We start from the raw sequence: 22,191 nt of genomic DNA, 5'->3' as shown, positions 1-22,191 counted from the left end.
CTGCGTAAATTTTATAGTAATAAAATAAAATTATTCTAATAAGATTAATGAGGAACTGCGCTAAATAATTTTTCTTTGATATCTTATTGTAGAAGCAGGAATAATCTAATTTTATTACTTGTGCTATATGTTACTTACTTAATATCAGCATGAGTTTTATTGGAGAATACAAGTCTGTTTCCCGAAGGAAGAGTAAATTAAGACAAAGAAAATCTAAAAGATTTTTGGCTTCCTTTAATCTAAGAAAAGGTTTTTTTGATTGCCACAGTTTTGTAATGTAATGGTCATTCCAGTGTAGCTTTTAGAAGAATGTGTAATCTCTTTGAAATCTTTTCCAATTCTGAAGAAACGATATGCACATCATCCTTTGGTTTTTTTAAGAACATTTACAAGTTCAAACATTTGTCAGACGTGTATTTATATTCCAAGAATCTTATTTTTTGAATGAAATTACGTAATCTCCAAAAACCTTTTTTTAAACGCAGAAAGATTTACGGTTTTATCCTGTAAATCATATTTTTTGAAATTATAATATGGAAATTTATGTTGAACTTTCGAGGTATTACATTTTTATTATTGCATTACATTTTTATATCAGTATTTTTTTCTCTTGAGTTAATTTTTAACGTGTGCTGACGACATCAAACCTTTTGCAGTGTTTGAAATCAGTTTAAAGTTTCTTTCTATAGAACTAATTTCACATGTAATTTATAACTTTTTATTAAAATGATTTGGACTGTTTTCTCTGACATATTTTAATAATTCGTATTTTCATAGTTTAAAAATAACATTCAAATATATCTAAAGGCAACATATATGTTATTACAGTAGCTGAAACAGAAGTAAAGAAGTATATTTTCACACTCTCTTGTTGAAGAAACGCTTATGTAAGCTGCGAAAAATGTAATTTTTTGCGAAAACGTTTTCTGTCATTCCATTAGTACGGTAAGTATGCCAAATAGTCAAAAACAGAAACGTAAACTAGTTCTAGGTGGGTGGACGTTATTATTTTAGAACATTCTTGAGCATAAATATATTTCTGCTTGTATTATTTTAAGTCATGGTTTTGATATTCAGTTTGTTTTATGCTCCAAAAACGCGAAGAGTAGTTGTGAAGTATGATTTCGGAATTGTTACTTTTTTAAACTTAATTTGGCTTTATAAATCACTAGATATTAATCCAGGCAACTTCTTTTGAGCGTGTGGTAAATACATTACTGTTCGTTAGTTTTCTGTCCATGGGCAGTATAAATCCAGAGGAAAGTGATCATTCCACTTGTTATTAATAAACATACAATTTTTATTTACATTTTAATTTATCCATATAATTACATTCTTTGACTCTTATGTATAACCACCTCTCAAAGTCCGTTCTTCAAAATCATTGCTTTAATGAACTCAAGTATTTGAAATTAATTTTCAATGACAGGATTTTCTCCCATGGTCATTAATAAAGCTTTCAAAAAGTGTTCGTTTTCTCTTTAAAAAAGACATTTCGCTGTTAGAAACAAAGTTAATAACCTTGCCATCGTTCCATTTCATCTTTGCATTTGTTATAAAATTGCGAGGATTCTCCAGAAGTTCAACTTTCTGGTCATTTTCACACCTTTGAATAAAATTCGTTGTTCAGTCCTTAAAGATTCCCTCTCTGACCACAGAGGAATTACTTTTGGGGAAATTTATAGCATATCTTCTCAGTGTGGTTTCAGATGCATTGGCCAGCTTAAAAGAGCGTTAAAATTTTGCTTCAAGGACTATAAATCTTATGTCCCAAAGCACAAATTTTCGATAGCTAACCATTGTTGGAAACTTAATCACAGGTTTGACTTTGGTTCCGTGAAAATTATTTACAAAGCTTCTTTATTTGGCCAACTGTACATGTTTGAAGCTTTTCACATTCACAAAAATTTATTGAATATTCTTATAGCTTTTTTACATTCATAAAAAATTATTTTCTTTATTTAATGGCATTAATTCTAGTCCTGTCTTTAGTAATGCTCTTAAAAGTCTACTGTCTTGGTATTTTATATTCCTTTACTACTTTCCTCGACAGATAACGATACATTTGTGTTCACTTTGTTCCGCCCATTATTTTTTTATATAAATGTCGTCGTTACTCCTCTCGTAGGTAATGTCTTCTCTGCTCTATATCTAAATTATTCGGACCTATGAATGATTGATAAACAAAAAAATCAGCTTTAACTCCGAATCCGTTAACATTTTGTATATACATCATTACTCATGGGAAAGGTTGTTAGACAGATTCGGGCGACAGTGTTTTGTGAATTAGCCTACTGTCTTCTCTTTCTACCACGATACTTCACTATATTGAGTTTCTGATCTGAGTATTATCCCTGATCTCATTTCAACTTTTACGACTTTGTTCATTTCAACTTTTACGACTTTGCTTCCATTAAGATTAATACAAGAGTGGCACCAAATGCTTACTTCATGGTAAATATTGAATTTCTCCTACAGTTGAGGAGAGTTGGGAAGAAATTCTATAGTTTTTCTTTTGAGGGCCTTCTCCAAAAAAAGTAATTTCAGAACGTCATACATAGATATGTATTGAATCAATGAGAATTACTGACTACAAATATCAGAGCGTTGTTGATGATTAACAGAGTTGCCTAAATGTTTCTTTGTTATTACTCGTATTTTTTTATTCATCGTAGTTCTTTCCTCACTCATCGTTTCATCAGCGAAACCGTCACCCCCCCCCCCGAAAAAAAAAGAGAAAGAGAGAGAGAGTACATTTGTTGTGTTGTGACAGGAGAGTAATTGGTTATGACTGTTTCCTTGTCGTCACCTCCAATCTTTTTCCATGACATCTTGTGTGGAAACGAAGCAAGAAAAGCAGTTTTTTCATTCGGGGCTGGATTTGGAATTATTCTTTGTTTCAGAAATTATAATTTTATGTATAGACAGACTAATGTTTAACTACGAAACACCTTTTAAGAATTTTAAACTTCTAATAATGAAGTCCTCTTGTGCACAGAGCCACAGAGCTCTAAATATCCGAACAAAATGTCATCCGAATCCATCCGAATAATAGGGTTGTTGTGTATTCTGTAGGCCAAATAATGTATATAAGGCAAATAAAAAAATTTTATTAATTCATTTATCGTATTTTATTTCATCGAAGATTATTACAGTTAGGGGAAGAATACCTGCGTATCAACTAAAATGTGTGCATTCAAAAGACGTTTCGTGTCAATGCTATTTTCATTTTAAAACAAGCATTCTTGGTGAATAATAAAAAGATTTTATTGAAAAAATAATTATAATTCTAATTGTAAAAATAAACATAACTGAATAACCTTTATTTTTCTCTTCGGTATCTATGTTTCCACTGATACTGAACTTATGATGTCACTTTAGTTAAGTCTGGTTTATAGTTAGTCGTAGTAAGACGAATTCAAGCATCTGATGCTTAGGTTGTTCTTAAAAATAAATTTCGTGTGTGAAAACATTTGCGGGCATTTATAAGTTAAGCCGGATGTGGACAAAATGGCAAAGTCAGTTTTTTGGAATTACGGATCGGCCAACTTGGTTGCCAAACTTGATGATTTCTCCGTGAAATTGTTATTTATATTTTTAAAATATAAAACTGTATGTTCATTACTGCAACTTTGTAATCAAACAAAAATGTTATGATTTTTATTTATTTTGTATTATTTTTTATGTATTCTTCAAGGGCTCTTTTCATTTGTATGTTTTATAATTTATTTTTATGTATTGTACTTTATTTTAGAAACAAGTGGGTCACTTGAAATTAAAAAATGGGCCACTCGATGACCGGCGGGTCATAGTTTACCAAGGCCTGCCCTAAGCCGTAGCTGTCAGCTTCCCTGGTTTTTCGTCACGTCTCTTATAGTTTACCAAATGTCTTTTAGCTTTTACTAATGAAAGTGGTTCTCCCGCTTCCAGCAATAAATGAAATTAATGAAACTTAGATTGTGATTTCATTCTTCCACTCCTAGGGATTTTCTGTATTATTTTTCTTGTTAAATATAATTTTTTCTGGATTGCCTTAATTTATTGTAGACATGTATAGTACATTATATGAAGATTCAGTTAATGGTTACTCAGTTAATACTTATTAAATTTTGTTTTATATTAATATATGGTATGTTATGTTTATCTATGCAATAGTTGCACATTTTATATTTGTTTTATTTTCATCGTATTTAAAAGTACTTAGATAAATTAAAACTTTTTTCCTTTACTCAGCGTTTCATCAGTTTTAATAGTGGAAGCAATTTGCAAAATGATGTTAATCAAAAATAATATTTAAAAAAAACTGAAAGCTTTCAGATTTTACGTTATTCGCAAAGGGACTTTTTTTTTAATGTTTTATGGGCTGCCTTTATTGTTCTTCGCACTTAAACCGCATAAAATTCAATTCAACAGTAATATCACAAAATATTTAAAAACAGCATTTCGTTATAATTTTCTCAATCTCGCGCGCTGGAGATAAAAACTTTTTGCCCTGTATATAAGTTCTGAGAAAAACATTTTAAGTTTAATAATATTATGTAATAAGTTTTCTTTTAATGTTTCGGTGAAGGAAATCCACCCTTTCCTATCCTTCCCATTTTTGTCTAATAGAATTATGATCAGCGTAGCTTACAGGTAGCAAGAATAATTCTAAACTGCGCTAGAATAAATTCTTATGAATGTAGATGAAAGAGGGAGAAGATTTGGTACGCTTAAGGAGTCCCATATCTTGATTTTTCATTAAATTTTGATATTTCAATTTCATTTTGCACGTGTTAGAAAAGCTGTTTCGTCATAATTTTCTATTTCATTATCGTATTGCAAAAAATTAGTTGATTTATTGTGACAAATATACAATGTTTTCGAGAAAAGATGGCTGTAGATTGTTTTCAATTATTATCGATATTGTTTCTACTTACCAAATTTCTCAGAATAAGGTAAAGATCTTTGGAAAAACATTTCTAACGCTGGAGTGTAGGAAAATAATTCTGTGAGTAATTTCTTTTTGTCTCCGTAAAATATAATATAATAAATAAATATAATTCTGTTTCATATTGCTAACACAACATTATGTAACTTAGTCATGAAACCACGAATACAATGAATAAATCCACGAATTTTAGTTGTGATTTTTTTTATTTTTTTACTTTTATTTCTGATATATATATATATATATAGTAGGATAAAAATATTTAAATCAAATTTATAATTTAAATTGCAATACTAATTCGTCATTTTAATTTGTGAATCTTCCTTGTTTGTTCCGAAAGCAGAAATTGTTTATAATAAATTTTACTGGACTGCGTCTTTTCAAAATTAATCAGTTTCATGCTTTTTTACTTATTCTTGCAATGTTTAAGTTCATAGTTTATACAGATTCGTATTAAATCTTTGGAAGCTTTTCCCAACACTCAGAATCCTGTGGTAGTGGATGTTCTCAAAATTCATATAAGCTTAACGATTCGAGGATATGAAGTCCTGTACTGCTGGGTTCCTGGACATGCTGGAATCCATCCGAGTAATAGGGAAATGAGCTTGCAGATATCGCAGCCAAATCTGCTGCTGAACTGTCCAGTCGCCTTATCCCTTTTAGAGATATCTGCTGTGTCATCAAGGGAAAAGTCCCCCCCCCCAAAAAAAAATGGCAGCAAATTTGGGATGTTCAGCATCACAAGTTGAGAAATGTCAAGTCTATAATTGAGCATTGGGATTTTGCTGGAAATCATAAGGAGGAAGTTCTTTTGACTCGCCTCAGAATTGGTCACACTAGAGTGACACATAACTATCTTCTCAAAGCTGAAAATGAGCCTGTGTGTTTTAATTGTAATGTTTGTTTATCTGTTCGTCATATTTTAATTGAGTGTCCATGTTTTAATAGTCTTTGCCAGAAGTATTTTAATAGCTGTGACTTACCTCTCGACCGTTTAATCGGAAGAGAGGTCAATTGTAATTTATTTTATTATTTAAAAGAGACTGGCTTTTACTACGTAATGTAATTTGTTTTGAAGATTGTGTCGTCTTGAATTTTAAATGTGTGCTTTTAACTTGTTTTTATATGACTTCATCCTTTGGATTTGTATATTTGTCTACTTGCTTTTATTTATTATATTTTAACTTCATCAATTGTAATCACCCCCTCTCGTGTTTGGCGCGTTATAATCATCCTTGGTTTTGCGCCATAATATCTCACTCACTCGCTTACTCTTGCAATGTGGACAGCTATTATCCAATCCAGCTTTCTGTCTTTCCGCTTTGTCTTTACCCTTGCTAATACGCATCTCTAGCCTCTCTGCTTCTTCCATTATGTAAGGTAACTTCAAAGAATGTTATGAAGACTGGCTGCTTATTGTCTCCTGATTATACTTCCAAAAGCTTTGCTCGTATATATGTATACTTATATCATCATTCTCCGAAAATTCGGTTTATATTAATATCTGCGCCGCCCGACGGGAAAGTAGTATCTTCCAAATCGGAACAGTGTTGTAGATCTTTTTAGAGACAGTCCTTTCCGCTGAATGAAGCCATCCACTCACTCAGTGTTGTGATGGTTTGAATTTGTCTGGCGATATGTCTAGTTGTAGTGCTGTTGCAATATTGGCCCTGCGAACAACTAAATGCTTTGCTGATTTGTCAGCAATCCATCCACAGATAGTGTGTTTCAATTCAGGAAATAATGATTGCCATACTTACATTTCTTGGCATTTCCCTTCTCGACCTGTTGACTGAGGTTATGGTACTCTGCCATTTTCAGACCATTCGTAGATCCTACTTATTCTCTTTTTAGAAAGCTGTAAGGTTTTTATCCCTGGAGTCTTCCACAATTCCTTACTTGTTAGTCGATAGAATAATTTTTTTTTTCTGCACTCATTTTATCTGAATATCAAAATTTATTATCCTTTAAGTGTTTTATTAAATCAAGTGCTAAACATCCGTTGATGTCATGCATTGAATACTGAACATTCTAATTTGTCGCAACCCCATCCGTTTGTTTCAAATGTGCATGCATGTTGCGTCTGTACGTAACCACGTGCAGACGCAACACGCATGCACATTCGGCAAAAAATCACGCATCTGGCTTACGATCTTAACCAGGGCTTATTTTAGGAGTAGGTCTTATATTATGAATACCCTAAAATAATCATGCTAGGGCATATTTTTTTATTCGGTCTTATTTTCGGGGAAACACGGTATTTATATAAATCTTTTAAACAATTTCTTAAAATATCTATATATATATATATATATATAAGTTCTTTTAAATAATTCTTCTAATAATATGCTTTTAATTAAATTCTTTTTTGTTTGTTTGTTTGAGAAACATTATAGCTAGACGTATGTATTATCTAAGATCAGTATTTATAAAACTTGCAACCACCTTTATCGAACACACTGTGTAAGGTGGTGATTCTAACACTGCATTTTTTTCAGTATTTTTATATTTCTATGTATCTTTCGTGATAAGACTGTATACTAGAAATTCATTTATTTTATTTTATTTTATTTTATTTTTTTCCAGGAATTGAATGGGTTTTTTATTATGTTTTGGTTGTTCGCTCTGAGAAAGTTTTGGAAAAATTGATTTCATATTGCTTTAATTTTATCGATATGGTAGTCGTATTCACATGTGCATTTGTTTTTATGTTTTTTAATATATTTTTGATATTGCGCAATTTAAAATTTATTATTTTTTCTGTAGTATAATTTAATATTTGCACATTCTTTGATGCACAAGCACATGCAATATAATACATTATAAAAGCTATCGTTCATTAGCATTAGTTCGTAGTATTAAGCTCCCAGTTATTGCTTACTGGTATCGAAAATTAAATTTTTCTCTCAAAATATAAACCTATTCTTGTTTTAAAATTTTTATTGTGGCTTAAGAGAGTAAACTTCATACGTGTTCTTTCGGAGTTTCCTTATTTATGCTTAGTGGATAAATAAGTGTATGTTGAAATTCTCAAATTATAGCGTTCCGTTAGTATGCGGTTGCAGTCTTTAAGAAGTAAAATTGCGCTCTTGATTTCGATATTCATAATATGCTCAGAAGAGTAATTTCAGACGTTGTCACGAATACTGAAACATGCAGAAATCATAATAATTATATTGTTATATGCTAAAACATTATCAATAAACATTGTTCTTCAGAGGCACACAAATGTAACTGTGCAAAAACAAAAAACTGGGGGAGGGGAATATTTTTCTAATTCTCTGATTTACGACTGAATTCTTTTGCAAGCGCTAGATCGATCGGTATCGATGTTTAGTTCTTCTGTGTTCCAGGAACAAACGTTAGACAAGTCTTAATTTCCTCCTTTATTTAATACTTAGGTCAGACTAAGGTTCTTGTATTTTCGATTTCCTGCACGTATATTGAAGATGTGAGTCTGGGTTCTCTGCGAAAAACATCCTTTCTGCTCTTCCTTTGTATGCGTTGTAAATATTAATTTATGTAGTTTGTTCTTTCCTTAAATTTACCAAAAGATATAGGTAAGTTTATAGAATGATATAGTACGGAATGGTGTCAACAAATAATAATAATAATAATAATAATAATAATAATAATAATAATAATAATAATAATAATAATAATGGCGACATGCAGCGATGGGGTTCGACATGCAGCGATGGGTTGTCGCTTTTCCGTCTATTTCGAGCAGAGAGAAAGATCCGTATGCTGAACAAACACCATGAAATTAAGGGTCTTTCAAGGTAGTACTGAATTTGCTAGTGATAGCTTTGCAATGATATTGTGTTTGTTTTACTTGACACTGTATGGCAGGTCTGGCACATCAACATATATCTCCCACAGATCAATTGTATATGTTCAGTAATGTATAGCCCTAAGGCGAAGTGGCTTAACCATGGTTGAATCGCTAAAGTGATGAGATATTTATGTTTTAGATGAGATATTTATGTTTCAATTCCATCCAGCGTAACTAGTTAGTAGCATAGGATTTTCCTCTGTTTTCTTCATGTGTTATGTAAATAGGAGTCAGTTTTCGTTAGAAACTCTTATATAAAGACAGCCATCTTCGTTAAACAGATAGCCCTCGCGTGTTCTGTCATAATTAATCTATGCGAATTCTAACTTGTTCTAAGTAAGAAAGTAGAAGTTCTAAGTAAGAAATAGAAGTAAGAAATAGGTAAGGTTAGGAAATAGGTTTCTTAAGTAAGAAATAGAAGTTCTAAGTGGTTTAAAACACTCTGCTAATGCATATTCTAAACCACCCAGAAAGAAAATGTGACTTTAAAAAATGAAAGTCTAGTATCAAGCGAAATAAGTGCATTAGTTTTTATATTATCAGATTCGTAGTCTTCATTATTAAAAATCGTCTTTCCCATATAAGTTGGTCTATCAGTTGAAACCAATTATGGCCAAGATAACTTGTCTAAATGAAAAAGTGCTTTTACTTACCCCCATGTCTATTATATATACCTGTACCATCTCTATTTGATTGATAGAGCACGTATACCCTTGACCGTTCTTTCTCATGGCTCGACAGATTTGGAATTTGTCACGCAAATCACGTCCTTTTAAGAAATATTTTATGTTCGACATTTATTTCTCTACTTAGTTTAAATCTCAGTTTTGTATGCATCGGCTAGATTTCATTTTCGTGTTTTGACTTAATTATCACTAATAATGTTGCTTGAGTACGGTTCGTAATAGATTGAATGCACAAAGGTCAATGATAGGTTAATAAAATTTATTTTTCTCAAATAAAACACTTCAAAGTTATGGAAATTTCCACAGAAATACTCGTACGGTGTTCACAGAATCACAGAGTACAATCAGCAGTTACGCTTCAAACTACTAAGAACGTTAAACACAAAGCAATGCAAAGCGCGTCTAAAGAGGAAGCTAATCCAGAGATATCTCAGTTAACGATAAACTAAGAACTCGCTACTACAATAATTGAGAACAGGTGCTCTCTCCGGCCTTATACTTCACAACCGGCTCCAGAGATATTTCTAGTACTTTCTGCTTCTCGAAATTACTGGAAAGAGAATATTAGGTGCGAATTACGGTTGCAGCTAATATAGTGATCACTTACAGTACTTATTACGGTAATACAGAGACCGGACCAAAATTTCACCAAGATTGACGACTCCGACTTATGAAGATTTTAAACGAACTCATTTCATTTTATTTCGAGACACACGGCTTTGTCTTCTTCAGCATAAGTATGATTTATATACGCGTGTAACTCTATTATGGCCGTTTTTATTATATGAAATATATTTATTATATGAGATCTATTCATCCTTTTTCAAGTTATAATGTGTGTGAATGTCGAAACCAACTTAATGCAATAATACGTATCAGGAGCAGATCAGCCCAAATACAACGAAGCCTTTCATAATGTCTTTTTCCTCAGAACAGCCTCCGAAGGCATTTCGGTGAATATAAACAAACATCCGCATCGAGCATTACTTTGTGACAACTATTATTTAATTTTCATTAACAGTGAGTTTTCATTTAATTTCTATTTTGTGTTCCTCCTGCGCAAGATATTTGTCCTGTTCACAGGTATATAGCGGTTTGCTCATTCTGCCGCCTTGCCTGTAAAAGTGGCTTGGAGAGTTGTAAAATAGGTGTCGAACAGGTTTAGCTGAACTTTGTAAATATGTAGGATGTTTCCAAAGTTCTAAAACTTGAGCTCTAGTTCAATTCCTACAAATTTCAGATAGTGCTGTCAGGGAGAAATAAGCCTTGCCATGTTTATGCAACATTCAGTTGCTTCACTGATATAGGCGCATTTTTGTAGTATTGTTTTTGACACTACGGAAGATACGAAGAGCAATCATTTTCTTTTTGTGGAGAGAGGGTGTGAAAATTTCAGAAATTGTTCGACATTTGCGATAGGATTCCGTCTCCATACTTCAAAAAAACCTTTACGGGGGATTCGATTTGAAAGTTTAACCATGCCATAAGGAGAGAGATAGACACCGAAAAATTTCTTTGGGGACATCTTTTATTTATTTGTTAAAGTTTTCTTTGGGACAAGTGCATTTAATTAAGTGCGAATAATATTGAAAAACTGCATTGTAGTATTGATGAAAAGTGACGGGGGGATAAACCAAACTTTGGGAACATCCTGCATATTAAGTAAGGTTGCTTTCTAATCCGATACCATATGTCGTAGATTTGAATTAGGATGCTATTGTCGAACCCCATGTGTCGAAAATTTAATTAGGATATTATTGTAAACGCCTAATTGAAAAGGTAAGCGGCTTGTTTTTGTATACGTTGATGAGAATATCTGTTTTATGAGTTTTTAACTTCTGTGGATTCTATTTGTGTGTATATGTATATATATGTTTTTTAAAGTAAGCGAATGAAGCCTTTTATTTGTGTTTGTTTCATATTTTTTATTTGCTCTTTACGAAAATACAATATTAATTTTCTTTCTAACTATTGACTTTTAGGCTGTCATTTGATAATTTGACTGGCCACTTTTGCCTGTTCGAATATTGTTCTTATTTTTTAGTTTCGTTTATGAAATAAAGTTATACGTCTGAAAAGAATGTAAACAGAAGACATGAAATCTATTAAAAATTCGGAAGCAGTATTTTAAATTCGCCTCTTTCCTTATATGTTTGCCAGTGTATTTTAAATTTATCAGTGCAATCTCTTTTTTTCTGATATTTCAAAAATCTTTGTTCGCTGTTGAGAACATTCTAACCTATGTTTTTCTTTTAATGGTAGTTGCATTGTTATATATATATGTATATAGTATTTTAAGCCGATGTATATATCTTATTAAATTACATTACTGAATTTTTTTAATCTTTCTCGTAGCAGTGATCTAAAAAGGTCTTATGCGATTTTTATTTTGGCGTGCGTGTTTGCTTTTTTTAAACCACGTGAATAAAAACTTTCGTAACATATGTATTTGAAATACACTATCTAGTTTTAATATTTTTCGACAAATTTCAAATAGTTTCCTGTTTATATCTTTTCACTTGTTTTTAATTTACTTATGTTATGCGAAACTACCGCATTAAGTCGCTTCTTTGAATAGAGAGACGGGATTTTGTTTGTTTTTCTTTTATGTTGTTATTTAAGATTAAAGAAAGGTAGCTAAATGCTCCCAAAAGTGTACTTTTTAGAACAATTTAAAAGTCTAGGAAATATACATTTGGGATTTCATTTATATGCATATTTTTCCGAGTAAAGTGATTGTGTTAGCAAAGGAAAAGAACACGCTGCAAATATTTAGATTGAACAGATAGATTGAATTTTTAAGTGCACTATCATCTGTTATTGGTATTTAATATTGAGGAAATAGATAAGTATCCATCCGCTGTTTAATAACAATTCGATAATGAGGAATGAATTTCACCCTTCGTTTCGGATATTTATTACTGAGAGCATGGATTATTCTTGGAATGTAACTTTCCAATGACAGAGCTTCAAAGTGCTCGGAATATAAAATTATTTTCAAAGGTTACACCTTTAGGTGTACATTACAAAGTGTTGCGCCACAAAACTTTTTTGTGGCATGCATAAGAAATTTTGTCTGCGGTATGCACAACAAGCTTTGCTTTGTACCAGAGTGTTACACCACAGTTACCTGTGACGTTACACCACAAAGCATCACCTTTAGATAGATAACCCTTGTGTGCTTTGCTGTATTCAAATAACTGGCCTCTATCCAGTACTGTAAGCCCTTTTTTCCTCAGTGCTGTGGGTCTAATTTACATTCAGTGGAAGTGTTGAGCATAAGTTGAGAAAAGAATGAAAGGAGAGTAAAGAAATAAAAATCATTCTTTCCAGGACCTGATTCCACCTTCAGGGAAGAAAGAGGCTTTCTAAAATATTTAAAAACAACTTTAGGCTTTAAAAGTATAAAATAGAATAAAAGTTTAAATTTCGTATTTTAATTCTTTTTATATTTTCTTCAAAAATCTTTGTCTTGAACCGTCTTTGGCGTCTGGTGATGTTTAGTGAAGTCTCGACTTGTCAGTCAGTGCTGAGATACAAAACCAATCTCTGGTATTGTGTAACTACAAGATTTAAAACACATGTTATCACGTTAATAAAGGGGCCTTTTGATTATCGTTGTTCTTATCATGTTTTTGACTATTAAGTCGATGAACAAATTAATTGCATTATTTTTCATCTTATATCTGTAATTTAGTACATTTAAATTTATAATAAAATGAGTTAAAAAAGGCAATTATAAAAATAAGAAAAAGCTAAAAACAAAATTTTCAAATGCATTTTCCCCCTGTTTAAATAACTTGGGAGAAAAAAAAGTAAATTATTGTTTTTATAGTTCGAATCACTGACAGCTTTTCCACTGAAAAGAATTAGAGGAGGAAAGGGCCTGCTTTAGAGGTTTTGCCCTGGGCTTCTTGTTTTCTAAATCAGGCCGTGGATTATTTAACTTAAAAATCGTTATAATCTGACGCATAACATAATAATATCGGTTTATCGATAGAATTGATTTAAGTGGATAATGGCAGCATCTTCTAAATCCGCTTATCGGTGAGTCCACTTTCTGAATCCACTTATCCAAGGGATGTTGATAATGGTCTGTTTTTGAATGTACGTACTGTTGAATCATGAAATGTACACAGTAGCAAGGCCGTCTTGATGGGAGAGATGGCTTTGACAGTAGAGGAGGAATAAATGAAATAAAGGTCACTCATTCCGTCATACTCTTCAGATTTTTGACTTTTCTTTGTGTAAAAGACAGATATTTCAATAGTTTCAGAATAAGCATAAGCTCGATGCATTATTTATGGGAAAGTGCTTCACAGGGTAGACGAAAGATCCCTTTCTTTCAACTGTCTTTTTTTGATAAAAGTGCAAGAAAAAAGCAGTTTGGTTACGGCTGTCTGTCTAAAGAAATGCCGTGGGATTTTTTGAAGAAAGAAATATATCTTCTCCTTTACGTAAGAGGTCGCATATTTTCGTGTTAGTATATTCATCGGTTTCTCATAAGAGCTTTCTCATAACAGCTGCGTATCAATATTTATTCATAAAGCGTAAAAATTTTAAATTATTTTGGAATGAAAAGAAAATTGGAACTGTTACGGTAGTTTGTTCAGTGAAATATACTAGTTAAATTATTATGATGAAGTCGTAGGGAAAAGATAATGAATATTTTGTGGTTTAAAGCGTTGTTCAGCCTGCTTAAATAGAAAGGCCAAAACTGTGCCTTTTTTCATTAAGTGTTTTTTTTATCCAGAATGAGATCGGTTTCATGTTACCCGTAAAACTTTGTGTTGGATCATTTTTCGAGTAAAAGTGGGTAATGAACTAACGTGGTATATTTATGCTTCTCTTTCGTAGCTACAGCTGCATTTTATTCTAGAGTTTAGTTTAGAAATTGTAAGATTAATTATCTTGGCTAAGTGTTAAGCCTTGTGATGTACATTTATAAAATAAGTAGGTTATGGTAATGGTCACTGGCTTTCTGTGGGTAACAAAGTTATCTGTGAATAAATAAGGTCGAAAGCATGTTTCGCGTTCTTCATAACTCTTTTCCAAATGTTATGCATTAAATCTTTGTTGAAATAAAAAATTTAAAAAAAAATGAAATTAAAAAAGTATTCTGTTATGGAAACGGAAGGTTGAATAATGAGAACAGTCTTTATTAATGCGTGACTGAAATGTTTGTTGCGAAGCAAAATTAAAGGAAAAAGGATTAAGAAAGCATCTATAGCTACCATAGACTTTTTTTTCAAAGTTAATAGAATATAGAAAGAGAGTATAAGAGGTGATTGGCTTATGAAATAAAGAATCGAATTAGAAGTTAATTTCAAAATTTAACTTTTATTATTAATAGTAATACTTTACTTAAGACATTTAAATTTACTTTTAAAGTACTTGAAAAAAATTATGTATTCCGCGTACTAACTAATTCCTTTTTATGATACTGTTATAAAAAGGATATGTTTAGTAAATATAAGAGATATTATAACACGTTAAAAATGCCGTAACTATTTTTATTTTCCTGTTTAAATTTTTGAAAAATATATTTCCCAAACTGGTTAAGCACCCTGTAATTTTATTGGTTTTTTAATTTTTATAAAGCAATTTGCATCTCTTGAGATATATGTTGAAATATTTCATTGGAAGCACGCACGAAAAGCTGAAAACCAATAATTTTAGTTGTCAGAAAATACTGGTGAAAGAGAAAATGATTACATTGTAAGTACCAAAGAAATTACTCATTTGTCTTCACTGTTATTTCTCTGAATGTTGTAGGGCATATTTTTATAGTTCAGATTTGCTCATCGATAAATTCCAAGTGATGACATCTATTGCGCTGTAGGAGAACTACTGTTGCTTTTCTTCTGTTATCGCAAAGCATTTCTTGCAAGTAAAGGGAATTGATTTTGTGGCTGTAATAAGCAGGATTTTTGGAAACGTAAGCCAAATTTTTTAAATATTGATTTTAGGCATGCCATTGCAATCGCATATTTTCTCAAGACAGGTAAAAATGTTTTGAAATTGTCTCAGCATTGAGGATGCAAGATTTTTATGCAAATAAAACTTAACATTTGTATCTGTAAAATAAGATTTCCAATCAATCATTGAATGTTCATTAAATTATAGAAAGTTCAATACAGAACTTTTATTTCAAAATGTGAAAATACATGAATAATTCACGGAGCAAAGTATGAAGCTGAAAAAAAGTGCAGTATGAAACTATAAATTCCTAAACCAGCAAATTTTATTTTTTAGTTTCATTGGTAGTTTGTTTGAGAAATGTAAAATTATAATTAGTTATAAGCTTGGAAAATGATCTAAGTCAGCGATTCTTAACCGTTGGTACGCGTATACCACTGGTGGTACGCAAGAGAAAAATAGGTGGTACACAAAGAAACAAGGTATTTTTAACTATTAAATTAAAAAGTCTCGTGAAGAAAAAGAACAATCGATAGAAATTTCCTGTGATTGAACTCTAATTGAAGATTTCAAAAAAAAGCGCAAAAATAACTTTTGGCTGAACCGAAAAAAAGAATTTAAAGGCATTTCAAATAAAGCTATTAAATTTTTATTGCCTTTATGCCTACACAACCTATATGTGTAAACAAGGATTTTCTTCCATGTTATATTTGGAAAGTAAATACAGAATAATGTTAAAAGCGGATCCTAATTCATGGTTAAATATAAGTGAAATAAGACCAGACATAAAGAAATTGATCTCCTTTAAACAGGCCCAAATTTCACACTAAATTTTAGAATTAATGTATTATAACTTAAATTTTGATAATTGAAATAGTAACCAATTTTCAGTCTAATATTTTTTATGTGTGCATATTTAATACAAATAGCCAATAGGTTGTGCAAATGGCAAAATATTTTTCCAAATATTTTTATTGAGAAATTGAAAAATGATCATTGTAAAATGCAGTGGTGATACTGAAGTTTTTCAATTTTTGTTTAGTTTGTACGTGTTTGTCAAATAACATTTTCATGTACAGTTATCGAACATTTTTATTTTATTCCGCGCCAAGCTAGAATTTTTTAAATTTGACACTGAACATAAAAAATTTGTGCACTTATTTATAAACAGGTAGATAGTTTTGTATCGCACATATATGATATTTCTCAACTCGACTGATTTTCATTTGTATGTATTAAATGTGTATATTTTGAATAATTCGTACTTAATTATCTTGGAGCACTGTGCTTTTTTGTTTTATTTATGCTGCTGGTATTTTTGTAATTAATACTCGTAATAGGCAATCTTTATTACCATATATTTGTTGAAGAATCCATGAACAACAGATATGCGTAAATACAAAATGTTCCTTAAAAAATATTTTTTTGATTAATAATGCATATTTCTTATTTTTTTCAGGTGAGTGCACTTTTAATTTGTAACCGAGGATTATTCTCCGCATATTTCATTGTGAGGTAAATATGTTATTTTAGCTCTTATTGCGTATTTCACTTGTCAAGGTAAGATAATAAGTTAAAAAAAAATAAGTATTTATCTTAATTGGATTTTTAAAATGTTTGTAATCTGAAGAATGCGGCTGTGTGATGAAAAATTAATATTTTATCCAATAATATATCATGATTTACGCGAAATTAAGGTAGCACTTTTTGTTTCTATATATTCTTTTGCCATATTTGAGAAAAAAATGACAGGTAGGGAATTTCATGCTTTCCGTTTTCTGGTTAATTTGTAGTAAAGTATTGTATTTGAGACAGAGTGCGTAATGTAAAAACCAAAAATGAATGGTTTGGAATGAAATTTTTGTTTTGTTTATTTTACTGTTGTAGAACTTTTTTTTTACGTCGGGTAAGTAATGAATAATGTTTATTAAATGTAAAAGTAAAAAGATTAGAATTAATGTATATATATATGTATGCGTAGGTTACTCAAAGTAAGGTCCGATTTCTTATAAAACATAAACCACCACAGATTTTTTTTTATTTAATTCCTTATACGTTTCTCTATTTTTATGTATAGTTTCCATATTTGTTTAAACATTTGTCATAACATTCTGCAAGCTTTTGTATGCCTAAGTCACAGACGTCTAGTGCTTGTGAGGATAACCAGTCTTAAACTGCTTCTGTCCCGGCTATGTTTGCACAATGTTTGCACGCTGAGGACGGGCGTTGTCATCGATAACCACAAATTCTGCGCCAATGGTACCCCTAAACAAACTTACATGTCGTTTCAGAATGATATCCCTATAAATTTGGCCTGCCATGGTTCCGGTCTGAATATGCAGACTTGTTCTGCAGCCCAGTATAATTCCGCCCCAAATGAGCGATCTTGCACCACCGTAATGGTGTCGTTTAGTGATGTTGTCTTGGTGGTAGCTGGTACTTGGAGTTCTCCATAGGAAAGTCTGACGTGAATCAGACTGCAAGCTAAACCTGGACTCATCGAAACACATCACACAAGCCCACTGTGACGATGTCCACATTGCATGTTCTCTACTTCAAGCTAACCGCTGGCGACAGTGAGTTGCCGTAAGCGGAACGCATCTAACAGGCCTGCGAGCAGATAGACCAATCTGTCCCAAATATCTGTACACGGTTTCTCTTGAAACTGTCGTACCTGTCGCTGAAGATAGCTGACGAGACAGCTCTGATGCTTTACTTCGTCTGCTTCTTTTGGCAGTTTCTGCCAAATGCGGGTCGTAATTCGGCATTGTAACTCGGGGGGGGCGACCCGTAGTGTAACGTCTACTAACATTTCCATCATTTTGGAATCGTTGCCTAGAGATGACACTTTGGGCTATTCCAAAAAGTTCCTCAGATACTTCCATCTTTCAGTCCAGTTTTCATGACTACGTACCGAATTCAAACGCTTCCTTCGGTAGCGGGATGTAAGTGGGACGCACAATGGCGGTGACATAACACAGGATCTCTTCTGAGTCCTGGCATAGCATACAGATGCGCTTCATACAGCCGTTTTCGTACTGACATAGCTGATACTGCCCTTCCTGTAATCGAAACAAGTTCCGACCTAAGCTGAGATGGATTTGAAGTCCTGTTGGTACGTTCGTTAAATCGCAAATGGTGGCCATCTGCAGAAGTGGTAACATTTAGCCTACCTTCAGAAGGTCTTCGAAAAGCTGAACCAGTAGTTAAAAATTTGTTCCACAACCAGGTTACCGCGGAGCAGCCGACATTTAGCCATCTTGCAACGTCAGACTGTCACTGACCTGCTTCTTAAAACAGCCTATGGTTCTTTAACAGGCTTCTCGAACTCATTTTTACACTTTGGCTATCTTGAAACTGTTTAATGTATTCTCTTTCATTCAAAGCGGTTCCTTTCTAAATAGTTGGTTTTTAAGGTGTATCATATTTACGTGAAGCGATGGCAGCGCCACACTTTGTCTAGTACTGCTCGACGCAACTTGCTTTTATTTTTAACATATCCAAATTTCAAGAATTTCGGACTGCGTTTAGCTGATTTATCGCTATTTTTCAATCTGTTGCTTAACTTTTAGAATCCAGTGTATTTTTGTTTATTATGAAAATTATCATATATTTGGAAAAGCCGTGAACCTTTGTCTCGGGGTCCTTAGAAAGAAAGCCAGTGGTATCATGAATGAAAGTTCATCCAGTATTTGATTTTAATTCAAAGGTACGTCTTCTTTAAATTTCAGATATGCTCGGTTGTCGTATTCTAATGTGAAACATTCTTACACTAAAAGATATAATTTATCTTATTTAGTAATATAATTTTTTGAGTTACTAACCTGAGTTTTTTTCAAACTTACTTAATTGCTGTAATGCATTTATTTTTATTGCATTTATTATAATACTGTAGTAATAATGTGTTTATCTGAAAAAAATATTGAATTAGGAATACATTATAATCTTTCCTTAAATAAAGTAAATTGCATTATGTAAACGTTTATTGATTTCAGAGTTATCATTCATTCTAGGGAAAGAAAGCGATTTGAATTAGCATATTAACCCTTTCAGTCCCAATGGGGTTATATAAGTCCCAGTAGATGTTTAAAGAAGCCTAGAGGGAATTACACGCATCAATTTACTACATAGTTAATGTCCCACTAGTAGTAGGCATCATTTATTTCTAACATCCCTACTACAAAATTGTCGCGTGCCTCTTCTTATAGAGGCTTAGTTATAGACTGTCGATTTCTGTCGATGCCATTTGTGCTAATTATCAAGAATACATAAAAAAATCAAGTCAGTTGAAACAAACAAATAAATTGGGACTGAAAGGGTTAAAATGACGCGCGTTTTCCTTTTTATGGAACGAAACCGAGTTTTGGAAAAGTATTTGGTGTCTATTTAAATAACTTCTATAAATAGAATATTATAGCTTCATAAGATTTTCTAAATTAGTGCTGATAACAGGAAGGCAAATTTTCAACGATTTAAAATGAATTGAGGGATAAAAAATAATTACCTCTTCCCAACTTCCTCCTTTCTGAACTGGGCCTTCTCATATGTTAATTTACAAATAATTTCGCGTGCGTAATTTCTTTACCATGACTTCTGAATTAACCTTTATGAGTTTTTAAACTTCAAGACAGAAATTAATTTTGACATAATACATTCAAGTACAACTTATTTGAAAAAGCTATTTATGGGGTAAAGATTCTTAAATATTGTTCCTAGACATGAATGATCAATTACTTGATTTAAATAAAAAGGCCGCTGAATTTTTCATAGATTTAATTTAGTTGAGTATTTGCTTTGCTTTACTTTTAGCACCAGAGTTACTATTAGTCTCAAATCTCACTTTTTTAAAAATAATTACATGTACCATTTTTCAGTGTCGTCACCAAATATTATCACCATTTATAGTTTTTAAAGAAATAATACAGCTAATATGAAAATACGAATACACGACAAAACAAATAAAAGGATATTACCACCAAACGTTATCTATGTGTATTATTTTCAAGAAGTAATATAGCGAATATATGTATTGAAATAAAATTATGGAAATGGTTATATTTAATAGTTTATAGGCAATTCTAACGATTTCCGATATAAAATATTTTTTGACTTCGATGTGCCAGTTTGTTGCTGTTTGGCGAAACGTAAGCTATTTAATTTCTCTTTTAAATTTAGTCTTAACAAACTAAACGATTTAAAACAATAAACGTAGTTCTTTATCTCTTTTATTAATGACCAACTGGACTCGTAACATGACACTAGTTGGATTTATTAAAAGAATTATATATTTATTCTCTCTTATAGTAGCTGTTCTACATTTATTTATTAATTATTATTATTTTAATTTAACGGATAAAAGTGATTCGACGCAAAAGTGAAATTCGAGAATAGTAGCTCTTCTGGGCTAAAAATGTGTGGCAACACTTTACATTCTATGAGGAATTTTGAAAGCATGCTGTTCTTAAAAATGTTGAGATTTTGCTGCTGAACAATATATGGCGAAAATGCGAGGAAAGTGATATCTAATGATTAAATTATTATCTAATGAGTTAGTTAAAAAGACAGAAAAACAACTTGAGTCAAAGGAGTGAGTCTAAGCGAAGATAGATAGACTCTGAATTCAACCAGAGAATAAAAAAAACCTTAAAAAACCCTCTGATGCGACCATAAAATCTGAACCCTCTCTGATATTTTTACGTTTATTGTTTAAGTATTAGCATCTTTAATAAGCCTCGAACAGTTTCATGTTTCATTAATGATTTCTTAATAAAAATAATAAACTCTTCTAGTTTTTACATAGTTTAAAGTTGCCTTTCTGCTAAAAAGTTTTTTTTTTTTTTTTTTTTTTTTGTGTTTGTTTGTTTAAAATAAAAACTTGATAATTATGCAGTTTTTTCCCTTAAAAAGTGCATTATTGTTCTTGCCGCGATAATCTATTTTGGAAATACAAATTGGTTTCGTACGTGCACTGATAATTTATCAAAGACATTGCATCCGAGGAGAGAAGTATAGTAATTCATCATCATTTATATCTACTCGTGTGTAAACTCTGTAGTTTACCGACGGCCATAATTTTTGAATTATCTGCACTAGACGCGGTTAATGAACTGAGGCAACGCATTGTTCTACTCTTGTTTACTCAGACATCGTTAAAAGTCTTTGGTGTATTTAGATATTCATTAAATATTGTTTTTTGAATTTATTTTTTAATCTGTACAATTAGGTAGTATTGTTTTCCATGAGAGGTTATTTCATATTGATAAAGTGCGGAAAGAATGTTGTTATTATTTATTTGAATGTCCCGATTTGGAATCTCGAAAATGTGATCACTCTTTATGCACTTTAAAGAAACATTTATCGTAGGTTCAAAATGTGATTTGTTAACTGCTTAACCATTTACTCAGCATTTTTGATGACCGTAATAGCTGAATACCAGGTCTTGTAATTAGTGTTACTTGAGTTTTAAATTTTTCGAAAAGTGTATCTTTTTTCCATGTAAAACTGGCCTTGTTGAATATTTACTGGACATAGTTTACATTTAACATTCAGATCAGATCCACTGATTTAAAAAATAAAATTAACATTTCATTCTTGTACTTTTATAATGTTTTAACATTGTTTGCCTTGTTAATTCCGGCGCTCCAGTGGCGAAACCATGCTCATCATTACTTCGACGACCCTCAGTTAACGAGGTGGGACATTACTCAGTGCCCATTAATTATGAAAGAGCTGACACAACTCTGTCGCTTCATTAGTTATCGCCTTGCCTCTGGTGTTTGCATAATCACTCTTCAACAACTTGCTTGTTTTCAGAAATTTAA

General features: G+C 31.8%; 1 protein-coding gene across 11 annotated transcripts in view; it reads left to right on the top strand.

The window, feature by feature from the left end:
• The window catches only part of LOC118192223 (multiple PDZ domain protein-like), a 1,451,385-nt gene that overhangs the window by 191,443 nt on the left and 1,237,751 nt on the right, over positions 1 to 22,191 (top strand). Inside the window, exon 1 of one of the 11 annotated variants that reach the window (XM_085818544.1) lies at positions 16,791 to 16,885. The exons of the other annotated variants lie outside the window; for them this stretch is intronic. Within the exon in view, the coding sequence (XP_085674670.1) occupies positions 16,806 to 16,885 (80 nt within the window). The 5' untranslated portion in view covers positions 16,791 to 16,805. Of the gene's footprint in view, positions 1 to 16,790; positions 16,886 to 22,191 lie in introns of those variants that run through there. 11 annotated transcript variants of the gene reach the window in all.

Source organism: Stegodyphus dumicola, chromosome 6 (genome assembly GCF_044657685.1).
Source record: "Stegodyphus dumicola isolate Sdum_Otavi_A_Nest chromosome 6, ASM4465768v1".
Classification (NCBI taxonomy): domain Eukaryota; kingdom Metazoa; phylum Arthropoda; class Arachnida; order Araneae; family Eresidae; genus Stegodyphus; species Stegodyphus dumicola.
Note: the sequence above shows the minus strand (reverse complement) of the source record. Positions and strands in the feature narration are given on the sequence as shown.